Source organism: Erythrolamprus reginae, chromosome 11 (genome assembly GCF_031021105.1).
Source record: "Erythrolamprus reginae isolate rEryReg1 chromosome 11, rEryReg1.hap1, whole genome shotgun sequence".
Classification (NCBI taxonomy): Eukaryota; Metazoa; Chordata; class Lepidosauria; order Squamata; family Dipsadidae; genus Erythrolamprus; species Erythrolamprus reginae.
In genome coordinates this window covers 2,538,513-2,551,204 of record NC_091960.1, presented here as the reverse complement: position 1 = coordinate 2,551,204, position 12,692 = coordinate 2,538,513, and the positions used below count along the sequence as shown (strand labels likewise).

Below are 12,692 nucleotides of genomic sequence, written 5' to 3'. Positions count from 1 at the left end.
TCTCTCTCTCTCTCTCTTGCACACCTGTATCACGTCTGGGAAATGATCCTCTGCACATAGAAACAGAAGTCTGACGGCAGAAAAAGACCTCCTGGTCCATCTCGTCTGCCCTTATACTATTTCCTGTATTTTATCTTAGGATGGATATATGTTTATCCCAGGCATGTTTAAATTCAGTTACTGTGGATTTACCAACCACGTCTGCTGGAAGTTTGTTCCAAGGATCTACTGCTCTTTCAGTAAAATAATATTTTCTCATGTTGCCTTTGATCTTTCCCCCAACTAACTTCAGATTGTGTCCCCTTGTTCTTGTGTTCACTTTCCTATTAAAAACACTTCCCTCCTGAACCTTATTTAACCCTTGAACATATTTAAATGTTTCGATCATGTCCCCCCTTTTCCTTCTGTCCTCCAGACTCTACAGATTGAGTTCATTAAGTCTTTCCTGATAAGTTTGATGCTTAAGACCTTCCACCATTCTTGTAGCCCGTCTTTGGACCCGTTCAATTTTGTCAATATCTTTTTGTAGGTGAGGTCTCCAGAACTGAACATGCACAGAAGCCTTCTTCTCTCTCCCCCTCCCCCCGTGACAGCCCTTGATAACATTGCTCTTATGCCACCCCTGGTCCCTAGACTTAAATATACCCAATTCCTGCAACCGTTCTTCATATGTTTTAGCCTCCAGGCTCCTAAACATCTTTGCGGCTCTTCTCTGCACTTTTTCCCCAACTTACCTGAAAGTGACATGAGAACATTCTCCATGCAATAGACCCACGTCGTCCGGCTGTGATAGAGCTTGAGAAAGGGAAGGGGACAAGGGAAAAAAGACCCTGAATTCTCCGCCTTCTTCTCCCTTCTGTTGGCTCAGACCCATCCCTGCCGCCCCGTCAGCCTCACCAGTTCGAGAGCGGGTTCGGCCTCGCTCCGGTTCAAGGCGAAGATTCCTTCTTCCGCCCCCAGGATTAAGTGCAGCTCTGGAGAAAAGGGAGGAAATGGAGGATTAAGGTGGCCGTACAAATCAAATGCAGTTCAGTACAGATGGTCCTGGGCTTAGTAACCACAGTGGAGCCAAGAATTCAGGTTGTTAAGTGAGACGTTTGTTTTATGATTTTTGTTTTGTGAATCGCTGCAGCTGGTGAGTCACACGGGTCTTAAGTGAATCTGGCTTTCCTGGTGACTTTGCTTGTCTGAAGATCTCAAAATAGCAATGGACTTATATACCGCTTCCTAGTGCTTTCCCAGCCCTCTCTAAGCAGTTTACAGAATCAGCCTCTTGCCCCCAACAATCTGGGTCCTCATTGCATGGCTGGATGGATGGAAGGATGAGTCAACCTGGAGCTGGTGGTGAGATTTGAACTGCTGACAATTGGCAGAATTAGACTGCAATACTGCTTTCTAATAGGAAGGAGGGAGGGAGGAAGGAAGGAAGAAGGGAAGGAAGGGAGGGAGGAAGGGAGGAAGGAAGGGAGGGAGGAAGGAAGGAAAGAAGGGAGGAAGGGAGGGAGGGAGGAAGGAAGAGAGGGAGGGAGGGAGGATAGCAATAGCATTTAGTCGTATATACTGATTCACAGAGCTTTTCTAGCCCTCTCTAAGCAGTTTACAGAATAAGCCTCTTGCCCCCAACAATCTGGGTCCTCCTTTGACCCACCTTGAAAGGATGGGAGGCTGAGTCAACCTTGACTCAGGAAGAAGGAAGGAAGGAAAAATAGCAAGCAAGGAAGGAAGTAAAAGAAGGAAGGAAACTTTGGACAAGACAATGTCACCTGGACTAGATGCTGCTCAGGTCTGCAGAAGGAATCAAAGCATTCCCGCCCCCCACCTGCCCATCCCTCCCCCAGGTCTGCTCCGGGCCTACCGTTGGTGTGGGGATGGGTCCAAGCGGTGGCCGAGGTGAGGTGCAAGGGACACTCGTTGAAGACTTTCTTGAAAAGGGTCCTGTCCTGAGGGGGAGAGGCAGGCAAGAGCCATCCATGAACAAGCACCTGGGAGACGCAGGTGTGAATCCTCTTCCCCTTTTAATTTCACACACACACACACACACACACACACACACACACACACACGATTCCCAAACTGGTTTGAAATGTTTTGGAGGTGGAGGAGGAGAATAATAATAGTAGTAGAAATAGTAGTAGTAGTAGTAATAATAACAACAACAGCAATAGCAACAACAACAGAGTTGGAAGGGACCTTGGAGGTCTTCTAGTCCAACCCCCTGCTTAGTTAGGAAACCCTACACTACTTCAGACAGATGGTTATCCAACCTCTGCTTAAAAACTTCCAATGTTGGGGCATTCGAGTCCTCGGAGAGGGGCAGCATACAAATCTAATAAATTATTATTATTATTATTATCATCATCATCATCATCATCATCATCATCATCATTATTATTATTCACAACTTCTGGAGGCAACTTCTGTTCCACTGATTAATTGTTCTAAGGAAATTTCTCCTTAGTTCTAAGTTGCTTCTCTCCTTGTTCACTTTCCACCCGTTGCTTCTTGTTCTACCCTCAGGTGCTTTGGGGAATAGTTTGACTCCCTCTTCTTTGTGGCAACCCCTGAGATGCTATCATGTCTCCCCTGGGCCTGCTTTTCATCAGACTAGACATACCCAGTTCCTGCAACCGTTCTTTGTATGTTTTAACCTCCAGTCCCTTAACCATCTTTGTCACCGTTCTCTGCTCCCTTTCTGGAGTCTCAACAATATTATTATTATTATTATTATTATTATTATTATTATTATTATTAACATCCTTTTTGCATCGTGGCGACCAATGCAGGATTCCAATTGTGGCCTTACCAAGGCCTTATAAAGTGGTACTAACATTTCACGTGATCTTGAGAAGACGGAGAATGTGACGGGGAAAGACAGGGGGGAAATGAAAGTGAAGGATAAAGAGGAGACGAGGAGGAGGAGGAGGAGAGGAGACAGAGAAAATGGAGAAGGTGGCCAAAGGGGAAGGAAAGGAGGAGGAGATAAGAACAGAGAGAAGGTGGAGAAGGAGAAGCAAAGAGGAAAGAAGGAAGAGAGAAGGAGAAATTGGAGGTGGTGATGGAGAAGGAAAGGGGGGAAAGAAAAAAGTGAAGGAGAAAGGAGAAGAGAAATAAACTGGCGATGGAAGAGAAGGAAAGAAAAAGGGGGAAAGGAGGAGAGGAGAAATGGAGAAGGAAAGGAGACGTAAAGAAAAGGAGAAAGGGAGAAAGGAAAAGGAAGAGAAAGATAGAAACATAGAAACATAGAAGACTGACGGCAGAAAAAGACCCCATGGTCCATCTCGTCTGCCCTTTTACTATTTCCTGTATTTTTATCTTAGGATGGATATATGTTTATCCCAGGCATGTTTAAATTCGGTTACTGTGGATTTACCAACCACGTCTGCTGGAAGTTTGTTCCAAGGATCTACTACCCTTTCAGTAAAATAATACTTTCTCATGTTGCCTTTGATCTTTCCCCCAACTAACTTCAGATTGTGTCCCCTTGTTCTTGTGTTCACTTTCCTATTAAAAACACTTCCTTCCTGAACCTTATTTAACCCTTTAACATATTTAAATGTTTCGATCATGTCCCCCCTTTTCCTTCTGTCTTCCAGACTATACAGATTGAGTTAACTTGTCCTGCTGCATTTTGGTCCCAAGAAAAATCTACTTATTCTCTCATCCTAACAGGCTCAGTTGTTTTTTAACGTTTCACTTGAGCAATAGTGAAAGGATTTGGACCTGAGCCGATTGGCCCAAAGTGGAGGGTGAACACGCCTACCGGTTTCTGTCTCCTCTCCATCTTAGGAGGAAGGCTGGGCGGCCTCTCATCCAAAGGGTCCGAACGCAGTTCTGGGACTGCAGGGGAGTAAAGTAACAGTCAGCACCCCACACCACCAAATCCTGCTCCCAGGATATTGTCACCCCCCACCCCCCCAAGATCTCAACCCGGCAACACAACTAAGTCCTTGTTATTGTAGTCTGGACTCTCCAAATTCAGGTTGGGTCCTCTGGATTCATCATCTTCATTTAATGACCCCATAATCCCTGGCAGAATGGAATCTGGGCAACTGAATGGAGCTAGCACAGGGTTTTTTTAATGGCCAGATGCCTTTCCTGTTGCCACTGTGGAGTCTTTGTTCAGCGGATATATTCTCAGTGTGTCCGGAGAGAAAAATATCTGCTACTCCCTAGGATGAAACTCACAGCCTCCAGATTGCGAGGCGAGAGCACCACCTCTAGGCCACCACACCACTCCTAAACCCTTTTAATATGAATGCAACACCCCTAAAAAGCCGGTTCCGGGAGTGAAAGGGTTCCTGCCCTGAGCTGTTTTTCCTCTCCAGACAGTCCTCGACTTACAACCACATTTGAGAACATTTATGTTGTTAAGTCAGACATTTATTCAGTGTTTTTTTTTTACCACCGTTGTTAAGTGAAACACTGCAGTGTTAAATGAATACACCCGGTTGTTAAGTGAATCCTCTTCCCGTCGTTTTACTCCCGTTTTCTGGGGGGGAAGTCATACCCGATTTGGCGGTGAGGTGGGAAACTTCGGCTCTCCCACAATGGCTTTGTGGCGAGGGCCGACTCAGGATGGGGCCGCTGGAGCACCGTCCGCGGATTAGGGATTTGGCAGGACCATGGTTGCGGGATTGATCGGCCGCCGTTTCGTCTGAGGAGAGCCAAACTCTGGGCTATTCAAGAGAGAGAAATGTCGGCATGCGTCACATGCATTTGCTAAGGGCGGCTGAGGGGAGGGGGCGCCCTTGGACTAAATCTGCACCCCCTATGGAAGAACGTGGTTGGAGAAACGGAGTCCTGGACCACGGCTGCCCATTGGAGGAACGGGAACAGGGATGAAATGCTCCTGGTTTGCTTGTGCCTCTTGGTCGTCAGAACGCCGGTCGTGAAAGGCAGCGCAAGGCTCGACCTACCCATCCGGATGCCGCCATTTGGGTTCCTTTACCCTCTGCGCATGTGCCAAGCATTCTGCGTATGCGCAGAGGGTAAAAGAACCCAAATGGCAGCATCCGGGCATGTGGGCAGAGCCTCACGCTGGCTTCGCGACCGGCTCTCCAACGACCGACAGGCACAAACGAATAGGGAGGATTTCCAGTGGTTCTCAAACTTTCTAATGCTACGACCCTTTAATATAGTTCCTCATGTTGCGGTGACCCCCAACCATAAGTTGAGCGCCAATTCTCCCATCAGAGCTTCAAGCTGATTGGCAGGAAGGTCAGAGGGACACCCCCACTGTAAACATGGGGTTGGTTGGATTGTAAAGATATGTTCCAAGGCGCCAGAATAGAAGCTTTAGTTCCTAACACCAGGAGAAATTTGTCTTTTCCCAAGGTCTTAGTCCTTCGACCCCCAAAAGGGTCCCGACTCCCAACCCCCCAGGTTGAGAACTACTGCGCTTAACGGGACTCACCTTGACGTATCTCCACCTGCAAGGCTAGAGGACCTGGGGGAGGGGGTTGCAAACTTACTTTGTTCCCACAGAGGGTTTACCTTGGGAGGCAGTGGGGGTGGGAGATTGGCAGGTTGAGTGTCCCTGGAAGGAAGGATAAATGATCAGGTTCCAAAACAGAGAGAGGGGCTGGGTGGGCTGCTGCCTCCTTCCCCCGCCCCCCAACACATCTCTAATGGATTGTTCTAGCAAGACACTTGTAATAATTGCCCCTGGTGTTAGGAATTGGTGTGATTGTGTAGAATTGAATGGGGGTTTTTTATAGTAGTAATGGGTTTTTAAATTAGTTTTAATATTGGATTTGTATCACGTTGTATTTTGCTGCTGGTGTGAGCCGCTCCGAGTCCTCGGAGAGGGGCGGCATACAAATCTAATAAATTATTATTGATTATTATTATTAATAGAAAAGAATATTTGTAGCCTGGAGTCAATGTTGGGCTGCCCTCGGTACACCTGGGATTGCCGATCCATTAGTGGAAGTGGTGATGCATGTGCATCTGTGCGTCCCTGCTGCATCCCCGCATAAAAATTTGCTTCTGCGCATGAGCAGAAGCAAAGAAATCGCCAAAATCTCTGGTGTGTAAATTCTCACATGGGAAGGTGAGCGCCCGCCGCCGCCCATGTGCGTGCCCATGCCAGCCTCCGGGACTGATCCAGAGAGGTAAGTGCGGCCCTTCACTGCCTGTGGTTGAACTGCTGCTCTCTGAGCTTGGTTGCGGTCATTTCAATGCAAGTTCATTTCAATGAACCGAAACAGAACTTTTAGTTTGGGTTTCTCCTCCGCGAAGGCCCCTTGATCAAAGAATAAATTAAAAATCTGTTTCTGTTCATTTGGCTCCTGTGGAATTCCTTCGTGAATTTTTCTCACACCCTGCTAGGTAACATTATCAGTACTAGAAGGATGTGGGGTTTTCTCTTTTTTTAAAAACCTCGCTCCCTTCTAGCGCTGATGATGTTACCAAGCTGGGTCATGAAATGTTTCTATGTTTCTATGTTTCTATGTTTCTATGTTTCTATGTTTCTATGTTTCTATGTTTCTATGTTTCTATGTTTCTATGTTTCTATGTTTCTATGTTTCTATGTTTCTATGTTTCTATGTTTCTATGTTTCAAGGAAACAGCCAGACCCAAAGAGCACCAAGGGCCCCATATACACCAAGACAAATTCCTTGTGTGTCCAATCACACTTGGCCAATAAAGAATTCTATTCTATCTATTCTATTCTACATCCAAGCAGGAATCTATTAACTCTTAGAGACTAGCTCCTTGTTGAATCCTGAGGTCCGTCTCTTCCCAACATTTGGCTAAATGACTGCGTGTTTTATAATTTATATATACATATTTAAAAAATTCTAAGATAAACAGTTACCTGATTAGGTCTGGTTTGCTGGGGCTGGAAGGAAGAGGAGAAAAGAAGGATCAAGGAAGGGGAAATTTAGGAGAGAAAGAATGACCAATGGGATTACGCTCAGGGAGTTTAGTGGCACTTCATGGTTTTACAAGTCCTTTGTTGCCGTTTTGCCATGGTCAAACTTTTTCTCTACCTTGGCCATTTTAAAGCAGGCGGACTTCAACTCCCAGAATTCCCCAGCCAGCTTTAACCATAAGCAGTTAAGACAAGAACTTCTTACAGAAGAAGAAATCTTATTTAAAATTCTAACATGCGCAGAGATGGACAAACTTATGTTAGAGTTAAAGGACAAACTGGGTAGAGATTATTCTGAAACCTAGAATAAATTATACAATTGGATAGAGAGGAAACCCAAGATTAAAGACTAGAAGGCATGATGGAGAAGTTCTTAATCAATTGAAATTTAAACAGATATTGGAAAATTAATAAGGGGAGGGGAAAAAGGGAATAACCAATATATATACTGAATTGACTATCATGTACCTTTTTTTCTTTTTGTTATCTGTCCTTATTGTTACGTATATGTTATGTTTTTTAATGTATTATTAATTAAAAAACAATTTAAAAAGGCAGAACTTACATATCCACATCGTCATAGTCTGACTCGGCTACATTCTCCCTGCAAAGGTCAAGAAAACAAGAACTAAAATAAATTTTATTTCACATCTAGGCAGCAGCTAAGGGAGATGGTACCCAAAGCCCCCTCCGGACACCGTCACCTGCTGCTGACATCAGAACCAGGTTTGTCGATCATGGTATAGCCTGGGTCTAGCATGATCTCCTGTCAAAGAAGAGAGAGAGAGACTTGGAAATTTCATCCTAGGCAAATCCACCGGCAGAATTAGGAGCCAAATTCCCCAACAAACCAGCCCATTCCAGTGGTATCTGGAGACGATGGGCGTAATAATATATGGAAACAGGGATGGAGACACTATATTTGTAAAAAGAAAGTGGTTGAAAAGATTGGGAAGAAAATAGGGAAAGAGGGATGGAGACAATATAAATATAAATCCCAGCGACCGATTAGGTCCTACAGAGTTGGCCTTCTCCGGGTCCCGTCGACTAAATAATGTCGTTTGGCGGGTCCCAGGGGAAGAGCCTTCTCTGTGGCGGCCCCGACCCTCTGGAACCAGCTCCCTCCTGAGATTAGAACTGCCCCCACCCTTCTTGCCTTCCGCAAACTCCTTAAGACCCACCTCTGCCGTCAGGCACGGGGGAACTGAAATATCTTCCCCAGGCCTATTCTGTTTATGTATGGTATGTTGTGTGCATGTTTTTAAACTATGGGTGTTTAGCTTTCTAATTGTTGAATTTGTTTTATATATTGTTTTCTGTTACTGTTGTGAGCCGCCCCGAGTCTGCGGAGAGGGACGGCATACAAATGTAATAAATAAATAAATAAATAAAATAAATAAATACAAAAAGGAAATAGTTGAAAAATTAAAAGGAAATGGATGAGGGAGATTGGAGTGCTATAGAAAGATTTCACTCTATCTTTTTAATACCACTTTAGGGTTTTATTATAATTAATCTCCTTGATTCAATTGGGATTAGATTGCTAACTGTCTAGAATTTGATATGTATAATTAATATAATTATATAACTAAGAGCGAAGATTTTTCTGTTTTGCATTATATATTAGAAGGAAAATGGATAGATTAATTATTTGATTGATTATAGTTAATTAACAGTTTTAAAGGTGGCTATCCACAGATAAGAGAAAATGGAAACAGTTCAAAGGAGATGATGGGCATGATAATCCAGGTCATCTAGAGACCCCAGGTTGGAAAACGTTGCCCTAGAGCAGGGGCCTCCAACCTTGGCAACTTTAAGACTTGTGGACTTCAACTCCCAGAATTTCTCAGCCAACAAAGCTCCAGCATTTTGGACCTACTTGACCAGAGGTCTTCAAAATTTGCAACTTTAAGACTTGTGGACTTCAACTCCCAGAATCCCTCATTCAGCTTTGCTTTGCTGGCTGAGGACTTCTGGGAGTTGGTCCACAAGTCTTAAAGTTGCCAGGGTTGGAGATCCCTCCCCTGAAGTCTTGGAGTGCTCTCTAGATCGGTATTTCTCAACCATGGCGACTTTAGGGTGGGTGGATTTCAACTCCAAGAATTCCCTAGCCAGCCATGCTCGCTGGGGAATTCTTGGGAGCTGAAGTCTACTGTTCTTAACGTTGCATGACGGCTTGGGAATTCTGGGCATGGAAGTCCACATTAAAGTCCAGGTTGAGGAACGCTGATCTAGAAGAAAGCTGAAGAAGGACAAAAGAAGAACCAGCTGTGAGATCTTTTGTCCATTGAGTTTAGCAATAGCAATAACATTTAGACTGAACTACAGCTAGCAGTTGGCTGAAGGAGTCTGCGGTGCTGCACTCTAACCGCTGCACCCCCCCACCTCCCCGGCTCTTTTGTCAGTGCCAAGAGTGGCGGACTAAGACAATGGACCCAGATCTTCAGGACGACCAAGAGAGGAGAACCTTTCTCAAGGGGAAGAGCAGAAGAGCCAACCAAGAGTTACCATAGAGCTTGAAGACCCCAGAGTTTGTCTTCTTCGGAAGGTCGGGCTGAAGTTATGCTCTGCAATGAGATGAGAAACAAGATTTAGAGCATTGAAGGAGATGGAGGCCAAGTAGCCATGTTATCACCCTCGTGGGGTGATTCCACTTAGATGCGCTCGACGGGTGAGCCTTGAACCAGCGAGAATGGATCACCGTACCCTGAACACCAGCATATCCTGGAGACATCACTCCCTGCCGTTGACTGGAGCGAATCCTTCGGGGCACCGGAGGCGGAGGCAACTGAGGAAGAGAAGAGGTATGTTGGAGGTGTGTATGATGGCCATCCCAAAACTGGGGACTTCTGTGGCTGTGTGTGACCCCACAAGAGGAGCCCTTATTTTGCTAGCTTGCTCACCCAAAGCACCATTGAGCAAGACCAAGGGGGACCTAGATTTATGAGTGAGGGGTGTGTGGAGGGGTGTAGTAGCCAGGGCAATTTTCCCCATCTTTGTGTGGTGGTGTCGATATTCTGGATTAGGACAGGAATAATCTTCATGAGAAAATCTGAGACAGTAGAACAACTGGTTCTACAACTGGTGGTCGAGAGGAGACTTTTTTTGCGAGTAAGGGCAAACAGACAGACCCAGCTGAATGGTGAGTGAGACCTATATTCTTGTCTTTTGTTAGGAATAATAATTTCCAGTATTGGTATCTGATGGAGCTAATTCTCTCTTCCTTTTTAAGGTAGTTTAGTTTTGCAAGTTGTGATTTACAATTTTAAAGCCTTATTTTAAAGTGTTGCCAACCTATTTTTGCTTCTTTGAATCTTTCCTAAATTCTTACCATCAGTACTGGATACTGTATGAGATTCTACTTAGAGCCATGTATATTTTTAAAAATACTGTCCGTATTTCATGTTTTTCTTCTGCTGTTATTGGAAAATGCCTAGTGCCGAAACACAAATATTTTTCTAAGACTTTTTAAGCAAATCAGTTCTTGCTGGGTATATTGGCTTCATTGATATATAATATTAATCAAAGGCTTTTTGAGGTTTGGTGCTATACAGCAATCCAGATTTTAATAGGAAAGTGAACACTAGAACAAGGGGACACAATCTGAAGTTAGTTGGGGGAAAGATCAAAAGCAACATGAGAAAATATTATTTCACTGAAAGAGTAGTAGATCCTTGGAACAAACTTCCAGCAGACATGGTTGATATATCCACAATAACTTAATTTAAACAGGCCTGGGATAAACATATATCCATCCTAAGATAAAATACAGAAAATAGTATAAGGGCAGACTAGATGGACCATGAGGTCTTTTTCTGTCGTCAGTCTTCTATGTTTCTATGTTTCTAACCAAGACCCAAGTCCCTTAAAAATCCATTGTTTCCCTCTAGGACTTATTACAGGTATGGAAAGAAAGGAAACCAATTTAGTAGCCATCACAATCTCCGGAACGTTTAAAATTTATTTTAAAATTACTAAAAAAAACTACTAAGCTTTTGTCAGTCCCTACCGACTTCATCAGAGTATAAAATCCCCACTGACTAAGGCAGAAACAACAACGATAATTACAGGAGGGAAGAAAAGGTGTGGGCCTGTTATCCGTGCAATGACTAAATTGAGTGGCATTACATACAAGCAAGCATCTTTTCAATGGGGGTTTTATACTCTGACGAAGTCAATGGGGACTGACAAAAGCATAGTAGAACATCAAGCCCGGCATCCCCAAGGAGCCCTTAGAAGTAGGTGTGGATGGATTCCGAAGATGAGGAGCCCTTCTCTCCCACTTTCCCAGCCAGATCCCTTTGCTCTCACCTCTGGGTCCTCTTCTTCTGCCTCACCTCTGGGGTCAGGATTGTGCACCTTCTCCAAGAGGTCAAGGGTCAGCCTCTGCGTGAGCCCTGCCTGGGTTACAAATTGGTGCTGGGAAAAGAAAAGCGAAGAGAGTTGAGGTCTCTTATTTCTGTTTGGTAACGCTGATTCATTGTGACTGCTGTAGTAAGAACTGTGTGTTCGATGATAGTTTATGTATCTGTAAGCTGTACAAGTAATGCTTGCAGTATTGTTAATGTATTATTGAGAGTTATTGATTGATTTGACTATGACTGAACCATTGCTCATATCTCCTGACTATCTGCTGGATATCTGTTAGATTTCCACGTTTCCTTTGCACTTCTGCATCCTTGATAATTCAGGGGTCACTCTGCATACTCCTTAACACAGATCAGCAAAATCGAAGGTGTTGTGTTTGTTTAAAAATATTCGCAGAAAATCTGCGATTGGTTAAGACGCGGCTATTCAGAAAATAGCCGCGAAAGTTAAATATGTGTCAGTTGGTAAAAAGCCCGCGTTAAAAAGAGTATAAAAGGGCAACGGGTTAGCCGTTGCCCTCATTCCGGCAATTCTACCGTTCCAGTGTTTGTATTCTCTCTTGCCATGAATAAACCAGTTTGATTTAAGACTACCGGAGTCCAGACTTTTCAGTGGCGACGAAGAGGTCGAACTCCCGCTAACGCAGCCATGAACTCGGCCATGGCTCCACCGCCGCCCGTATTCAACTCCGAGACGGAAGCTTGGACCTCGTATATGTCCAAATTTACATTTTTCTTGAAAGCGAGCAATCTACATGACGCCGATGACGAGAGGAAGAAAGCTATATTCCTCGCTTATTGCGGCACAGAAGTCTACAGCCTAGCCTCTACACTCGTTGACCCAGACACCCTGGAAACCGTCGCATGGTCAACTCTACAAGCAAAACTTGCCGCCCATTATCAGCCGACGACTCCTGTCCGCGTATACCGCCATCAATTCGCTCAGATGAGGCAAGCGGACGGAGAATCCACCAACGATTTTATAACTCGCCTACGCGCACTCCTCCCGAAGTGCAAATACAAGGATCCAGAGGAACAGCTCATGGACCGCCTTATTTTCGGTCTAACCAATATCACGCTCCAGAAGAAATACTTAGTTGATGAGGATGCCTCTCTCCAAGACATTCTTAAGGCAGCAAAAGCCTCCGAGGTATCTGAAACATCTGTTGCCGAAATTAAACGCGCAACCTCAACCGTTCATCACATTCCTGATGAATCACCTTGGCACGCCTGCCCTTCGGATGAAAAACAATCAGAATCCGCTACTCCAGACGACACCTGTCTCCAAATCCGAAGAGCCTCCGACCACGACGCCAAAGAAGCCTCCCGTGCAGACAGATGTGCCGGCTGCAACGGAAACCATCCTCGTTTTCGCTGCCATTTCAAGGACGCCTACTGCCGCCGTTGCCAGCGCCGCGGCCACATCGCCGAAGTCTGCCGCGCCGCCA

General features: G+C 44.9%; 2 protein-coding genes across 2 annotated transcripts in view; one reads left to right on the top strand and one right to left on the bottom strand.

Moving 5' to 3' along the window:
* Nucleotides 1-9,686, top strand: part of LOC139174151 (ryanodine receptor 1-like) — a 161,260-nt gene extending 151,574 nt beyond the window's left edge. The window contains exons 102-103 of the mRNA XM_070764289.1: nt 7,533-7,603; nt 9,283-9,686. The gene's annotated coding sequence lies outside the window, so the exon portion shown is untranslated. The remainder of the gene's footprint in view (nt 1-7,532; nt 7,604-9,282) is intronic.
* MAP4K1 (mitogen-activated protein kinase kinase kinase kinase 1) overlaps nt 1-12,692 on the bottom strand; it is a 39,750-nt gene that overhangs the window by 8,728 nt on the left and 18,330 nt on the right. Inside the window, exons 12-23 of the mRNA XM_070764288.1 lie at nt 11,189-11,296; nt 9,584-9,665; nt 9,386-9,444; nt 7,582-7,643; nt 7,443-7,481; nt 6,821-6,844; nt 5,494-5,536; nt 4,508-4,676; nt 3,761-3,837; nt 1,856-1,940; nt 898-974; nt 735-795 (exon numbers count right to left, since the gene is read on the bottom strand). Coding sequence (XP_070620389.1) covers nt 735-795; nt 898-974; nt 1,856-1,940; nt 3,761-3,837; nt 4,508-4,676; nt 5,494-5,536; nt 6,821-6,844; nt 7,443-7,481; nt 7,582-7,643; nt 9,386-9,444; nt 9,584-9,665; nt 11,189-11,296 — 886 coding nt within the window. The remainder of the gene's footprint in view (nt 1-734; nt 796-897; nt 975-1,855; nt 1,941-3,760; nt 3,838-4,507; nt 4,677-5,493; nt 5,537-6,820; nt 6,845-7,442; nt 7,482-7,581; nt 7,644-9,385; nt 9,445-9,583; nt 9,666-11,188; nt 11,297-12,692) is intronic.